The 14135-nt window shown below is 45.3% G+C and overlaps 1 protein-coding gene across 6 annotated transcripts in view; it reads left to right on the top strand.

The window, feature by feature from the left end:
- EFR3B (EFR3 homolog B) overlaps positions 1-14135 on the top strand; it is a 118470-nt gene that overhangs the window by 63673 nt on the left and 40662 nt on the right. For all 6 annotated transcript variants that reach the window (XM_081854632.1, XM_081854630.1, XM_081854628.1 and 3 more), the window contains exons 2-5: positions 244-320; positions 3683-3810; positions 11586-11736; positions 13238-13359. In XM_081854632.1, coding sequence (XP_081710758.1) covers positions 3704-3810; positions 11586-11736; positions 13238-13359 — 380 coding nt within the window. In that variant the 5' untranslated portion in view covers positions 244-320; positions 3683-3703. The remainder of the gene's footprint in view (positions 1-243; positions 321-3682; positions 3811-11585; positions 11737-13237; positions 13360-14135) is intronic.

Below are 14135 nucleotides of genomic sequence, written 5' to 3'. Positions count from 1 at the left end.
TCGGCAAGCCCAAGAGGCTCAACCTAGATGGCATTAAAAGAGAGGTGGAGAAATTCATGGAGGTGGAGAGGGCTATGGATGTCTATGATCTTATACCACAGTTTGAAGCTGCAACGCTTCTGAAAACTGCAGAGGGCTCTTGTATTCGAATCCTGCTTGCTGGTTCCCCACTGGCATCTGGTTGGCCGCTGTGAGAACAGGAGGCTCTTTCTAACGTCCTCATGGTCTCCTCTTCTCTTCCAGGTGTCTGCGGCTGTTGTGGAGCTTTGCGCCCCCGTTACAAGAGGCTGGTTGACAACATTTTCCCTGAGGATCCAGAGGTAAACATGCCTTCTCTGCTCAGCCCAACTCAGAGTTCTTGTATTTGTGTGTGTGTGTGTGTGTGTGTGTGTGTGTGTGTGTGTGTGTGTGTTGACATCCTTCCCTCCTCGCCCTCCCAGGAATGCGGTTCTGCACAGAGTATCCAAATTCTTTAGGTCAAGATCAATACTGCAAAGGGCAGCCTGGGCAGTGCAAATTTCCTGGGCTGGACCGCAAGTGATGCAAATCTTATAGGAATGTTCAGGGATGCAGGAGAGGATATATTGCTTGATTATAGCCTTTCCAATTTGTGTAAACAAGTTCACAATTTAGCAAAGTGACATTCCCTTTTTTAAACTCACAGAGGATGCGTTTGCTCAGGCTCGCTAAAGCCTCTGTAATAACTGTTCTGGTGAAAATAAGCTTGTTTGCTCTTCCATGTGACAGCCCTTGAGATACTTGAAGATGGCTATGCTATCTCCTGTGCCTCCTCTTTCCCAGGCTAAACATACCCTGTTCCTCCTGTCAGGAGCTTGTCCTACACTCGAGTAGGACCCTGGCAGAGATACATGCCCAACTGGGCATATCTCTCCCTCCTGGTCTATCGTTTAGGAACTTTAAAAGCTTTCTTCAGCCCGAACATCACAGTCACCGATGTCAACAGACACTGGCACACTTAGGGATCCGCAGTGTCTTCGCAGCTTGCGTAACAGAACTCAGTAGCACAGCATTTTGGCTAAAATACTTCATTTACATATAAACACACACGGAGCACTGCAACATGGCTCCCTCTCTCTCTAGCATCAGACAGCAAAGATAAAAAAGAACAAAGGACAATAGTCCCACTTCACGGAACACAGTAACACAAACATCCTGTCTCCATCACTTCCCACTCTGTGGAGTCAAAACATACACCGTCATGCGATAGACAACAACCCCATGACTGCAATCACAGAGCAGGAATTCTAACTGGCAGCTCCTTGCCAAATGGGGAGGGCTGTTTTCACACCTCCTTCCATATGTCTTCTCTCCCCCCAACCCAATCTCCCTAAAACTTTATTCCCAACTTCCTTTCGAACTGAAAGGCAAAGCACAGAAGGTAGAGATCCGAAAGTGCTGCCAAATTAAAGGTTATGTTTTCCAGGAATGGGGGATGCATCCTGTTTTTTTAAGGATACGTGATTGCAAAAGGTAGGAGGATAGAGGAATCTGTCAATTCCCGTTTTCCTCATTTTTGTTATTTTTCTAATCTTCAGTTCAGCTCATCGTGTCCAAACTTTGTGATTTTTTTTTGGGGGGGGGGGAGAAAAAAAGTCAGCAGCTTCCCCTAAAGTAATGCATTTATGTACATTATTTTCACAAAGGTGTGCATTTTTATACACACACCCCCATTTAATGCATTTTGGTTCCCATTGTTTCTCCCTCCAGACTTCTGTTACTTTGGGGGACAGTATAGGCTTTAATCAAAGAGTGAACTACTGACTACATATTAAGAACGTACCATAATTACAGTTTAATGCAATACCTAACTCACTCTCTCTCTCTCTCTCTCTCTCTATATATATATATATATAAATTATTTATACCCCACCCATCTGGCTGGGTTTCCGCAACCACTCTGGGTGGCTTCCAACAAAACACTAAATACAATAACCTATTAAACTTTAAAAGCTTCCCTAAACAGGTCTGCCTTCAGATGTCTCCTAAAAGTCTGCTAGTTGTTCTCTTTGACATCTGGTGGGAGGGCGTTCCACAGGGCGGGCGCCACCACCAAGAAGGCCCTCTGCCTGTTTCCCTGTAACTTGGCTTCTCTCAAGGAGGGAACCGCCAGAAGGCCCTCGGTGCTGGATCTCAGTGTCCGGGCAGAACGATGGGGGTGGAGACACTCCTTCAGATATACTGGACCAAGGCCGTTTAGGGCTTTCAAGGTCAGCACCAACACTTTGAATTGTGCTCGGAAACATACTGGGAGCCAGTGTAGGTCTTTCAAGACTGGTGCTATGTGGTCTTGGTGGCCGTTCCCAGTCCCCGGTCTAGCTGCCTCATTCTGGATTAGTTGTAGTTTCCGGGTCACCTTCAAAGGGAGCCCCACATAGAGGGCATGGCAGTAGTCCAAGCAAGAGATAACTAGAGAGATTACTAGAGCATGCACCACTCTGGCGAGACATACTACATATATATAATCTTCAGTGCATGCCTAGTTCTGACTGACGGCTTGAAAACTTGTGCCATGAACCGAGCATTTCTGATTATTTCTGACTGTAGGAAGATTTCCTTCTGCGCTTTGACCGTCTAATGGAGCCACCTCAGCACATTCTGTGCAGTTGTGTTTGTGTGCTTTTGTAAGCAGACATTGTGCAAATACGACAAAGTTGTTGTTTGGCATTCGTCATGTTGCGTTACACATACAAGATTAACATTTAGAGGGTATGTTCAGTTCAGCAGTGGTTATATTATTGACATTAGTCATTAGGTTTATAAAAATTTCAACGGGTACCAATATTATCATATGGATTATTAACATGAGAACGAGATCACACATTTCTTTTATGACCAATGTAAAGTTTTTTAGCCTGTCTGTCCTTTCTGGGGTGCCTGAGAAAGGAGTCTCCAAACCCATTCTCAGCCACTTGAGCAAGTCTTCTTGAGGTGAAGGTAAAGGTAAAGGGACCCCTGACCATTAGGTCCAGTCATGGACGACTCTGGGGTGGCGGCGCTCATCTCGCTTTATTGGCCGAAGGAGCTGGCGTACAGCCAGCATGACTAAGCCGCTTCTGGCGAACAAGAGCAGCACATGGAAACGCCGTTTACCTTCCCGCCGGAGCGGTACCTATTTATCTACTTGCACTTTGACGTGCTTTCGAACTGCTAGGTTGACAGGAGCAGGGACCAAGCAACAGGAGCTCACCCTGTCATGGGGATTCGAACCGCCGACCTTCTGATCGGCAAGTCCCAAGCTCTGTAGTTTAACCCACAGCGCCACCCGCGTCCCATAAACATCTGGGTAGGCTTCTCTAAACTATAATGTTTTGGGGCGGTAGCAGAAAAGAGTGCCATGGAGATACCTGCCTGATCTCAAGAGGCAGGGAGTTCCAAAGGTTAAGTGCTGCTGCACTAAGAGATCAAGTTATTACAAATGTGGGATCATTGGGCACTGGTAATGGTGCCAGTTTAGCCGATCAAAGTTTGCCCCCAAACTTACAAAAGGTCTGAAGCGGAGAGCTTTTATAGGGGCTGGGCTGTACCATGTGACCTGCCAATGGCTCCTCGGTTTCTCCCTGGATCCCTGCTAGATCCTTCCTTTGAGCAGAGGTCCTTGTCCAACATCCCTCAAGATGGCCGTGCAGACTTGAGTCCTGACAGATGTTCCCTTTTTTTCCAGGATGGGCTGGTGAAAACCAACATGGAGAAGCTGACTTTCTACGCCCTTTCTGCTCCCGAGAAGCTCGACCGCATCGGCGCTTACCTGTCAGAAAAACTGATCCGAGATGTGAGCAGGCACCGATACGGGTAAGGGAGACCTGTGTGGCAGCGGGTTGGGCTGGATGACCTGGGGAGGGCCCTTCCAACCCCACAGTTCCATGATTCTACAGCCCTGCAGTGGGATGAAAAAGCTTTTAAAACTGGGAACCCTTCCTAGCCTATACGAAAAGTTGTTGCCCACATGCGGAATAATGATAATAATAATAATTATTATTTATTATTTTTACCCCGCCCATCTGGCTGGGTTTCCCCAGCCACTCTGGGCGGCTTCCAACGAAGATTAAAAATACATTTAAATGACACACATTAAAAACTTCCCTGAACAGGGCTGCCTTCAGATGTCTTCTAAATGTCAGGTAGTTATTCTTCTCTTTGACATCTGGTGGGAGGGCATCCCAGATACACAGAGATGCATCTTGCCATTGTGGGCTGAGACTGTTCAGTCTACTGCCAGCTCCTTATCGCTGGCAGGCAACTTCATCATCTAGTCCAACCCACTGAAATGCAGGAATCTCAGGTAATAATAATTTATAATAATAATTTATTATTTATACCCCACCCATCTGGTTGAGTTTCCCCAGCCACTCTGAGCAGCTTGCAATCGAGTGTTAAAAACAATACAGCATTAAATATTAAAAACTTCCCTAAACAGGGCTGCCTTCAGATGTCTTCTAAAAGTATGATGGTTGTTTATTTCCTTGACATCTGGTGGAAGTTTCCCCTGCATGTCTTTTCTAGGAAAACAAGGAATGTTGTACTTGACTGCTACTTATGTATCACATCCCACATAACAGAGCCACCAAAAAAATCAAAGAAAGGATGCAGCTTTCGGGACTTTTAGCTTAGAGAAAAAAGGAGCGTCACGCACAGCATGTTCAAAGTGGAAGCAGAGCAGAGCCATAGATAGCTTCCTGTCTTTTATCTGCCCCAAATATTCAAAAGAGGTCCACAAATTTAGCGTTTTGAGAGACACCGTAAAGCTTTCCCCCATCCGTTTCTCTGCAATTCCTAGCGTTACGAGAAAAGGACAAAAGCGTTTCCCTGTCCCCTTTCTCCCCTCTGTGCATAATATCTCTTTTCTAAAGAAACAGAAGATTCCACCATTCCGCTTGATTTTTCAAATTCTATTTTTGCTGAGCTGCCTGAGTCATTTCTATATCCATCCTCTTTCTGCTCACACCTGACTTTTCACTTCGCTGGAGCGGCTGCTCCACTTAGTAGGTGGTGTTTGCCGGAGAGATTCTGTCGTGCGTCTTCTGGGGGCGTTGATGTTGCCAATAATAAATTACCGCTATGATTCCGAGGTGTCGGGTCAACTCCAGATGAAACAGGGCCTTCAAATACTTCTGGGGTGGGTTTATTGTTTATTCCCCCAGTTTTGGCGACACAACCAGGACACACAACTGTCTCTTTGCACTTCCTGCCCCCATTTGCCTGTTGTGTTTTGCTTTCATCTGCTGGAGAAAAAAAGGGGGGTTGGGGGGGAGAAGTTGGAGAGAAAGAGGGGCGCGGAAGCGTCACTCAGGAGCATGGAAATTGGGAGATGTTTCAAAGCTGCAAAGACGTCCGCTTTCATCAGAAATGACAATCCCTTCAAAGGGATTGTCTGAGGTTCTGCGTTCAAGGGACGGCTAATGAGGTTTTGCTCTCAATGGAGCCTTTGTTGGAGGAGAGTTTGATGTCGGCAGCAAAGGCTGTGGCGGGTGCTGGAGGGCACATGCCGCCTCCTCCGATTTCAGATGTTGGGTTGACTTGGAGGCGCCGGTTAATTCCCTCCAGAGAATAGGACTCTTGGCTTTGATCTCCGCACACCTTTGAAATGGTGGATTTCAGCGGAACTCATGAAACTCCTTTATTTGAGATCAAAATGCTTGGCTGTCTAGCTCAATATAGTCTGCTCTGTCTGGCAGTGACTCTCTGGCATTTTTGGGCAGAGGAGGATCTTTCGCTTTATTTTCTGTGCGAATGTTCAGGGATGCAGGAGAGGATATATTGTCTGATAATAGCCTTTCCAACTTGTGTTAACAAGTTCACAATTTAGCAGAGTAACATTCCCCTTTTTAAATTCGCAGTGGAGGTGTTTGCTCAGGCTCGCTAAAGCCTCTATAATAACTGTTCTGGTATTTTCCCCTTATTCCCTCATAAAAGATAAGACACGACACAGTCTTCTATAAAAGTATAAAAAGAGTTTACTCGCATTCTGTTCACAATAGGATCCCAGAAGGCAGACTTAGCTTAGAAAAGTAACATACACCTGGAAACTATCTCATAAGGAGACAGTCCCTTTGTCCTGTCTTGGCTGGAAGCATCTTTGGCTAAGCAGATGTTGCTTCTTCGATGCATGTAGTCAAAGAGAGAGAGAGAGAGATGGCTGCCCTTCCCTGTGCTTTTGTCGTTACCTGCACAGGTGAGGCCACGCCCACCTCTAGTCACATGCAGAGGAAGTCTGTCCCAGCCCAGAAGGAAACAGGAAGTTTACCTGTTGGCTGGACAAACATTCCTCCCCATGTGTAAACATGTTCACTCTAGGAATGTTGTACCTGATTGCTCTTGTGTTTCACATCCCACATTTTCTACCTGATCCTGTAAACTATCAATACCAGAAGCTCTAACTGGAGCCTTCTGCATTCAAGGCTTGTGCCCTTCTACTGAGTTATTATTATTTTATGGATATTATTATTACAGTCGTACCTTGGAAGTCAAACGGAATCCATTCCGGAAGCCTGTTCGACTTCCAAAACATTCGGAAACCCAAGTGCGGCTTCTGATTGGCTGCAGGAAGCTCCTGCAGCCAATCAGAAGCCCGGTCAGATGTTCGGGTTCCAAAAGAACGTTCGCGAAACGGGACAGTCACTTCCGGGTTTGTGGCGTTCGGGAGCCAAAACATCTGAGTTCCAGGGCATTCGGGATCCAAAGTAAGACTGTATTGCTATTTTTCTATAAAAGAAAAAGAGGTGCCGGAAGTCACCATGAACACCTTCCTAGTTCTGTTATACTGGCAATGGTGCCTACCTGAGACATGCCAGAACTGAGTTCCGGTGAGTTCCGGATGGGGAAAAAAGCCCCGATTATTATTATTTAATTATTTATAGCCCTGTTGTTGTTGTTGTTTAGTTGTTTAGTTGTGTCCGACTCTTCGTAGCCCCTGGACCAGAGCACGCCAGGCACTCCTGTCTTCCACGGCCTCCCCCAGTTTGGTCAAACTCATGTTCGTAGCTTCAAGAACCCTGTCCAACCATCTCGTCCTCTGTTGTCCCCTTCTCCTTGTTCCCTCCATCTTTCCCAACATCAGGGTCTTTTCCAGGGAGTCTTCTCTTCTCATGAGGTGGCCAATGGCTTGGAGCCTCAGCTTCAGGATCTGTCCTTCCAGTGAGCACTCAGGGCTGATTTCCTTCAGAATGGAGAGGTTTGATCTTCTTGCAGCCCATGGGACTCTCAAGAGTCTCCTCCAGCACCAGAATTCAAAAGCATCCATTCTTCGGCGATCAGCCTTCTTTATGGTCCAGCTCTCACTTCCATACATCACTACCGGGAAACCATAGCATTGTCTATACGGACCTTTGTTGGCAAGGTGATGTCTCTGCTTTTTTAAGATGCTGTCTAGGTTTGTCATTGCTTTTCTCCCAAGAAACAGGCGTCTTTTCATTTCGTGACTGCTGTCACCATCTGCAGTGATCATGGAGCCCAAGAAAGTAAAATCTCTTACTGCCTCCATTTCTTCCCCTTCTATTTGCCAGGAGGTGATGGCACCAGTGGCCATGATCTTTGTTTTTTTTGATGTTGAGCCTCAGACCATATTTTGCGCTCTCCTCTTTCACCCTCATTAAAAGGTTCTTTAATTCCTCCTCACTTTCTGCCATCAAGATTGTGTCATCTGCATATATTATTTACTTGTTTTTATCCTGTATGTTATTCTGTGAACTGCCCTGAGTTCTTAAGGATGGCAGGAGCTATATAAATCTAACAAATAAACTAAAATAAAAATAAACTTTTCCCCCTGGTAGGGGCTTAAGGTGGCTTACAGATGAAATCAGAACAGCTGAAAACATAGAAAGAAAAACAATAATTGAAAACAATTAAACACACACACATACACACATGATTTATTTAAAAAATACAAACAATCGCTTCTCTAGGCAGGGAGTTCCAAAGTTGCCTGGGAGCCACCACGGAGAAGGCCCTCTTCTGCACCCCCAGCAAGCATGCCTGGGCGGGGGGCAGGACTGAGAGAAGGGCCTCCTCGGAAGATATCAGAACCTGGGCAGGGTTATAGGAGGGGATTCTACGTCTGTGAAACAAAATATGACCCAGGACATGTCTTGAAACTGAAGCCTCACTATTGTAGACTGTCATACGTCTGGGATTTCCCAGATATATCTGAGATCCATCCGTCGGAAATTGCGTCTGGGTGGGATTTCCGAAAATCGCTGAAAATGTCTGGCAAAACCTGGATGTATGGCAACCCCTGTCGGAAGTATTGATTTTTGGAGAATCGCCATAAAAATAGTTCAAAAACTGTTGTTGTTTTTTGGAGATTTTGCAAAAAAAAAAACCAAAACCACCCTCAACAACTTGTGTCTGGATTTTCACTTTTGAAATATGACAACCCTAATTGGGTAGTCCAGGCTTGATGGGCCTGTGATTGACAAAAAGAGAGACTCGAGTTCTGAAATGATTGAATAAGTGGGCTTTTTCCACTGCAAAAACATTGCGTTTGCAAACAGCCCAGGCCTGTTTGTCTTCCACTGACAGGTGATTTATTTTTGCCTTTGGGCTGGCTGAACCCTGGGGAGACACCCACGTCTTCAAGTCTTTGCTTGACGTCAATTGCGGTGCCTGGGGAGCAAAACTTGTGTCTGCCGTGGCCTTATTGAGTGGATTTATTTTTTATTTGGTGTGTGTGTTTTAACGGAGCAGGATGTCCTCATTCTCTCTCTTTCTCCACACCTTGCTTTTGATGTTTACCTCCCAGGCAGGTCCCAGGGGAAATCCTGGGCTCAGATTCTGGAACAGGTGAGCTCAGAAGACACGTCGGCCAGCTCTGAGCCCAGAAATGTGTGCTGGAGAAAGGAAATGTGATTGAGAAGGGTTCTGCTGCTGGATTAGGACCAGGAGAAGATGTAGGGAGTTGTTATAAGGGGGGGAACTGCTCCTTTTCCCTTATGGGGTATCCAAGAGCCCGTATAGAGTCCTTAAGTGGGTTCCCTATCGGTAGAAGAAAATAACAGAGGCCAACCAGAGAATATTGAGAAGCAAAGCAGCTAGTAAGCCTGATCTTTATTAAACTGTTGCAACAGGGTCCCTACTCACCACATGCAGGAGGGAGGAGGAACCCAGAACAATGGTGTGCAAGCCCTTATTTAGACTTTTAAAACTGCCCACCCTGTGGCCCAAGACCACCCCCCAAAACATCATACATACATCACAGAAGGAGGCGGTCTACAGCAGAAATCCTGCCTGCCAGGGTACCTGATAATGGTCACTGATCGCATTACCTGGGCAGCCTGGGCATTCTTTTGTGATGGTAAATACTTTAGTTCCTGAGTCCAGGTCACAGGCTCACCCTATTCATACACAAATATGCCCTTGCAAGCAAAAAGACAATGGGAAGGCTTTCCCCATTTGCCTCCCTTCCTGCAGAGGAATATTTGAGGTCACTGGGAGAGTTGAAATGCCTTCAGGATTGCTCTCTTATACTATTTCAGACACATGGTTTATATATGTGTTTGCCTTGTACATTTATGAACATTTAATTTATATTTGAGACCTTAGAATTCTAACAACAGAGTCATAGAATCATAGAATTGCAGCGTTGGAAGGGACCCTGAGGGTCAACTAGTCCAACCCCCTGCAATGCAGAAATCACAGCTCAAGAATCCCTGGCAGGTGACCACCCAGCCTCCCACGAAGGAGAGCCCACCACCTTCTGAGGGAGTCCATTCCCCTGTCAAACAAAGGTTTAGTTGGAATCTCCTTCCTTGTTATTTGAACATTGCTTCTGGTCTCCCCTTGAAGCAGCAGAAAGCAAACTTGCTCCATCTTCCATGTGACAGCCAGTGTTCTTCTTCTTCATCTTCTTCATCATCATCATCTTCATCTTCTTCTTCTTCTTCTTCTTCTTCTTCTTCTTCTTCTTCTTCCACGATCACTCGTAGCCCAGTAAGATTGTCTTCCATAAACACAGTTTTAACAATTAGTCCATAAGTAGACACAAGATCTACCCACTCTGGAAGAATGGCAGATGAAGATGATTGACTATATGGGACTGGCAGAAATGACTGGCAGAATTCGAGACCAGGGGAAAGAGTCGGCGGAAGAGGACTGGAGGAAATTCAAAGATTATTTGCAGAAATATTGTAAAATTAATGAATGTTAGAAAGTTGTTGGACAGAAATTAAGTGGTTACCAGCTGTAATGTAAAAATGGAGTAACAAGTTAAAATAAGTTATAATAAGTTACAATAAGGATTTGCTGAATTAAGAATTTGAACTGGAATACAAAAGGGGGAGGTGAGAGGAGGTCCGGCATATAAGGTAATGGAAATAAGTAACGGGAATTATATTTGTTTTGTTTTGTTTTAACTGTGTATTTTTGTACTTTTGTTATTTTTTGAGCATTATTTGTTTTTTGTTGTCTTTCTTTTTGTATTAAATTGGAAACTCTAATAAATATCTTTCAAAAAAAAAAACATAAGTGACTGTGGGGGCCAATTCTGGATCCACACGTCCTTCCACAGTGGGGACAGAGGTTTCCGGGCGGGAGTTGATCACAGTGAGGGTTTGCCAAGCGTGTCTTCCTCTTAGCACGTTTCTCCCTTTCGTCCTGAGTTCGAGTGTCTTCAAAGCCCAGAACAAATTCCTTCCAGTAGCACCTTAAAGACCAACTAAGTCAGTTCTTGGTATGAGCTTTCGTGTGCATGCACACTGCATGCACACGAAAGCTCATACCAAGAACTGACTTAGTTGGTCTTTAAAGTGCTACTGGAAGGAATTTGTTTTGTTTTGACTATGGCAGACCAACACGGCTACCTATCTGTAATTCAAAGCCCAGGACACCTTTGGGAAAGGCTGTTCTCCAACTAGAGCAGCCGCAGGCCAGTGTTTGTCAACCACTGGCATTACGCTTTCCATTTTTAAGTTCGGAATAAAGTAGTTGCTTTGGAAGGCGATCATCAGGCATCCGCACAATATGACCAGTCCAACGAAGTTGGTGTTGAAGAATCATCGCTTCAACATCTTCTGTGTGACAGCCTGCATTGCAGGGGTTTGGACTAGATCAGGGATGTCCAAAAGGTCAATCGGGATCAATTGGTCAATCCCCAGGAGGATTCAGCAGATCACAGTAGATTGCTGGCTCCTCCCTCCGGCTCTGCCCCCTTGCTCTGCCCTCTAGATCGCCAGAGCGGAAGTCGGAGTTTTCACAGTGAGGCTGACTGTCTCATCAGGAATCTCTTGGTGAGAGACGTTTTTTTATTTATTTGACCTAAGCTGCTAAATTAATCAATATTTCCTCCCTAGAAAAAGCTCAACAATTCTGACCTGAACCCCCCTAAAAAGGGGTAGATCACTGCCAGATTTTAATCGTGTGAGTAGATCGCAGTCTCTTGGAAGTTGGACGTCCCTGAACTAGGTGACTCTACAATTCTGTGACTCTGTGACTGGATAGCAATCAGCTTCCTGTGTTCCTTTGTATCCTTTGGTGACTTTGAGCATTGCCTTCCCTTGCTCTCCTTCTAACCCAGTAAGGGATGGAGGCATTCTAAGGGTGGTTTTCCATTTCTCTTTCTCTGCCTGCCACTCCAGGTACGTCTGCATTGCGATGGAAGCCCTGGACCAGCTCCTGATGGCCTGTCACTGCCAGAGCATCAATCTTTTCGTGGAGAGCTTCCTGAAGATGGTGGCCAAGCTGCTGGAGTCAGAGAAGCCGGACCTACAGATTCTTGGCACAAACTCAGTAAGCGCTGTAAGATTTGTGAAGTGTTGCATCTGAGGAAGAGGTGCAGGTAGCAGAGTTGGCCAGGGCCTTCTCAGTGGTGGCTCTGGCCTGGTGGAACGCTCTGTCTCATGAGACCAGGGCTCTGTGGGATCTGATTTCTTTCTGCAGGGCCTTCGCCTCTTTCCTTTTTCCTTCTGTGATGGAACTCCTATTTGGGAACTTCCCTGGCTTTTTTCTGGCCCACGTGGGGCCAGTCTGGATAGTTGGCCTTGGTGAAGATTTGACGTTTTCATTCCCAAAAAGTTTTTGATTTGCATTTCTACTGAAACGAGGCTGCATTTTAATGTTGTATTTTAATCTTGTTTTTAAAGTTGTATTTCAATCAATTGTTTTTACTTGGTTTTAGCCTCCCTGAGCCCGGTCTTGGCTGGGGAGGGTGGGGTAGAAATAAAAATTATGTCCTCAGAGACATGGCTTGGCAGGATGGCTAAGCAGCTGAGCAGTGAAGCAGAGAGTCCTTGGGCCCAAACTTTATTCATTTCTTAAAATTTATAAACCGCTTAGACCTGTAGAGTTGGGTGGGACCCCCAAGGTTCATCAAGTCTGACCCCCTGTAATGCAGGCTGTCACATGGAAGGTGGAATACTGTGTCCAGTTCTGGGCGCCACAATTTAAGGAGGATGTCGACAAGCTGGGACGTGGGCAGAGGAGGGCGGCCAAGATGATCAAGGGTCTGGAAACCAAGCCTGATGAGGAACGGTTGAAGGAGTTGGATATGTTTAGCCTGAAAAAGTGGAGACAGAGAGGAGATATGAGAATCATCTTCAAATATCTCAAGGGCTGTCCCATGGAAGATGGAACAAGCTTGTTTTCTCCTTCTCTGGAGAGTAAGACTCAAGCCTATTGATATCAAACAGGTGCCTTCAATGTACTCCTGCTAAAAGCCACCTGCTAAAAGCCACCTGCTAAAAGCATTCTTGCTTTTAGATGAGCCTGTCCAGAGGCTGAGAAAGTTGATATAAAAATAACAATAACAACAACAATAATAATTTATTTATACCCCACCCATCTGGCTGAGTTTCCCCAGCCAATCTGGGTGGCCCCCAATTAAGTGTTAAAACAATACATGAATACATGAATGATATGAATTTCACAACTAAACTTTAAAACATACAAAATTTTAAATACCAAAGCTAAATTCCCCTTTAATTCCCTCTTTAAAAAAATAGTGACACAAGAGTCTTCTTTTAAAAGTAATAAGATTACTTGCATTCAGTTCACAGTATGATCCTGAAGGCAGGCTTTAGCTTGTAGTTACAGATGAGAGTGTGGGTTCATCTCATATGGGGATTGAGCCCACGTGCTGCTCCAGCCCACGCAGACAACATCACTCCGTGTGGAAAGGAAGATCTTCCGTATTTCCCTACAGAGTGAGAATTGGGAAAGAGCATTGCATTTTTAAAATTTTTGTCTCCCACCTCTTTCTCTGCCACCCTGCTCCCTGTTTCCCCGCCTGCAGTTTGTGAAATTTGCAAACATTGAGGAGGACACCCCGTCATATCACAGGAGCTACGACTTCTTCGTCTCTCGCTTCAGCGAAATGTGTCATTCCAGCCACGACGACATGGACACCCGGACAAAGTGAGTACTAGCTGGATTCATCTATCCATCCATCCATCCACTCCATTTTTATCTCACCTTTTCCTCCAAGGAGCTCAAGGTGGTCACATGATTCACCAACCCCCTATTTTATCCCTAGAACTGGCTGTCAGGGTCTTACCTAGTGAGCCTCAATGGCCTAGTCTGAATTTGAACCCTGGTCTCCAAGGTCCTCAAATCAGAAATTTGTAGAGTTAGGGTCATCTAGTCCAAAGGATCATTAGGCGCGAGTGATCATGCTCTTCTGAAGTTTACTATACAGCGGAAAGGAGCAGCCAAGCATACTAGGACTCAATTTCTTGACTTTAAGAAAGCCGACTTCATAAAACTTTGGGAAGTGCTGGGTGAGATCCCATGGACAGTAATACTAAAAGGAAAGGGAGTTCATGATGGCTGGGAGTTTGTTAAGAGGGAGATAGTAAAAGCACAACTTCAGGCAATACCAATGAGACGGAAACATGGAAGGTGCCTAAAGAAGCCAGGGTGGCTATCTAAAGAACTTTTAACTGAGTTAAGATTAAAAAAGGATGTGTACAAAAAATGGAAAAGGGGGAAAACCACCAAAGAGGAATTCAAACAAATAGCCAGCACGTGTAGACACAAAGTCAGAAAAGCTAAAGCACAGAATGAACTCAGGCTTGCTAGAGAGGTTAAAAGCAACAAAAAAGGCTTTTATGGGTATGTTCGTAGCAAAAGGAAGAAGAAAGAAACAGTGGAGTCACTCAGAGGAGAAGATGGTGAAATGCAAACAGGGGACA

The sequence above is a fragment of the Podarcis erhardii genome (assembly GCF_964252035.2).
Source record: "Podarcis erhardii genome assembly, chromosome: 3".
NCBI lineage: Eukaryota > Metazoa > Chordata > Lepidosauria > Squamata > Lacertidae > Podarcis > Podarcis erhardii.
The sequence above is the reverse complement of the archived record's forward strand: the minus strand, read 5'-3'. Positions and strand labels throughout refer to the sequence as shown.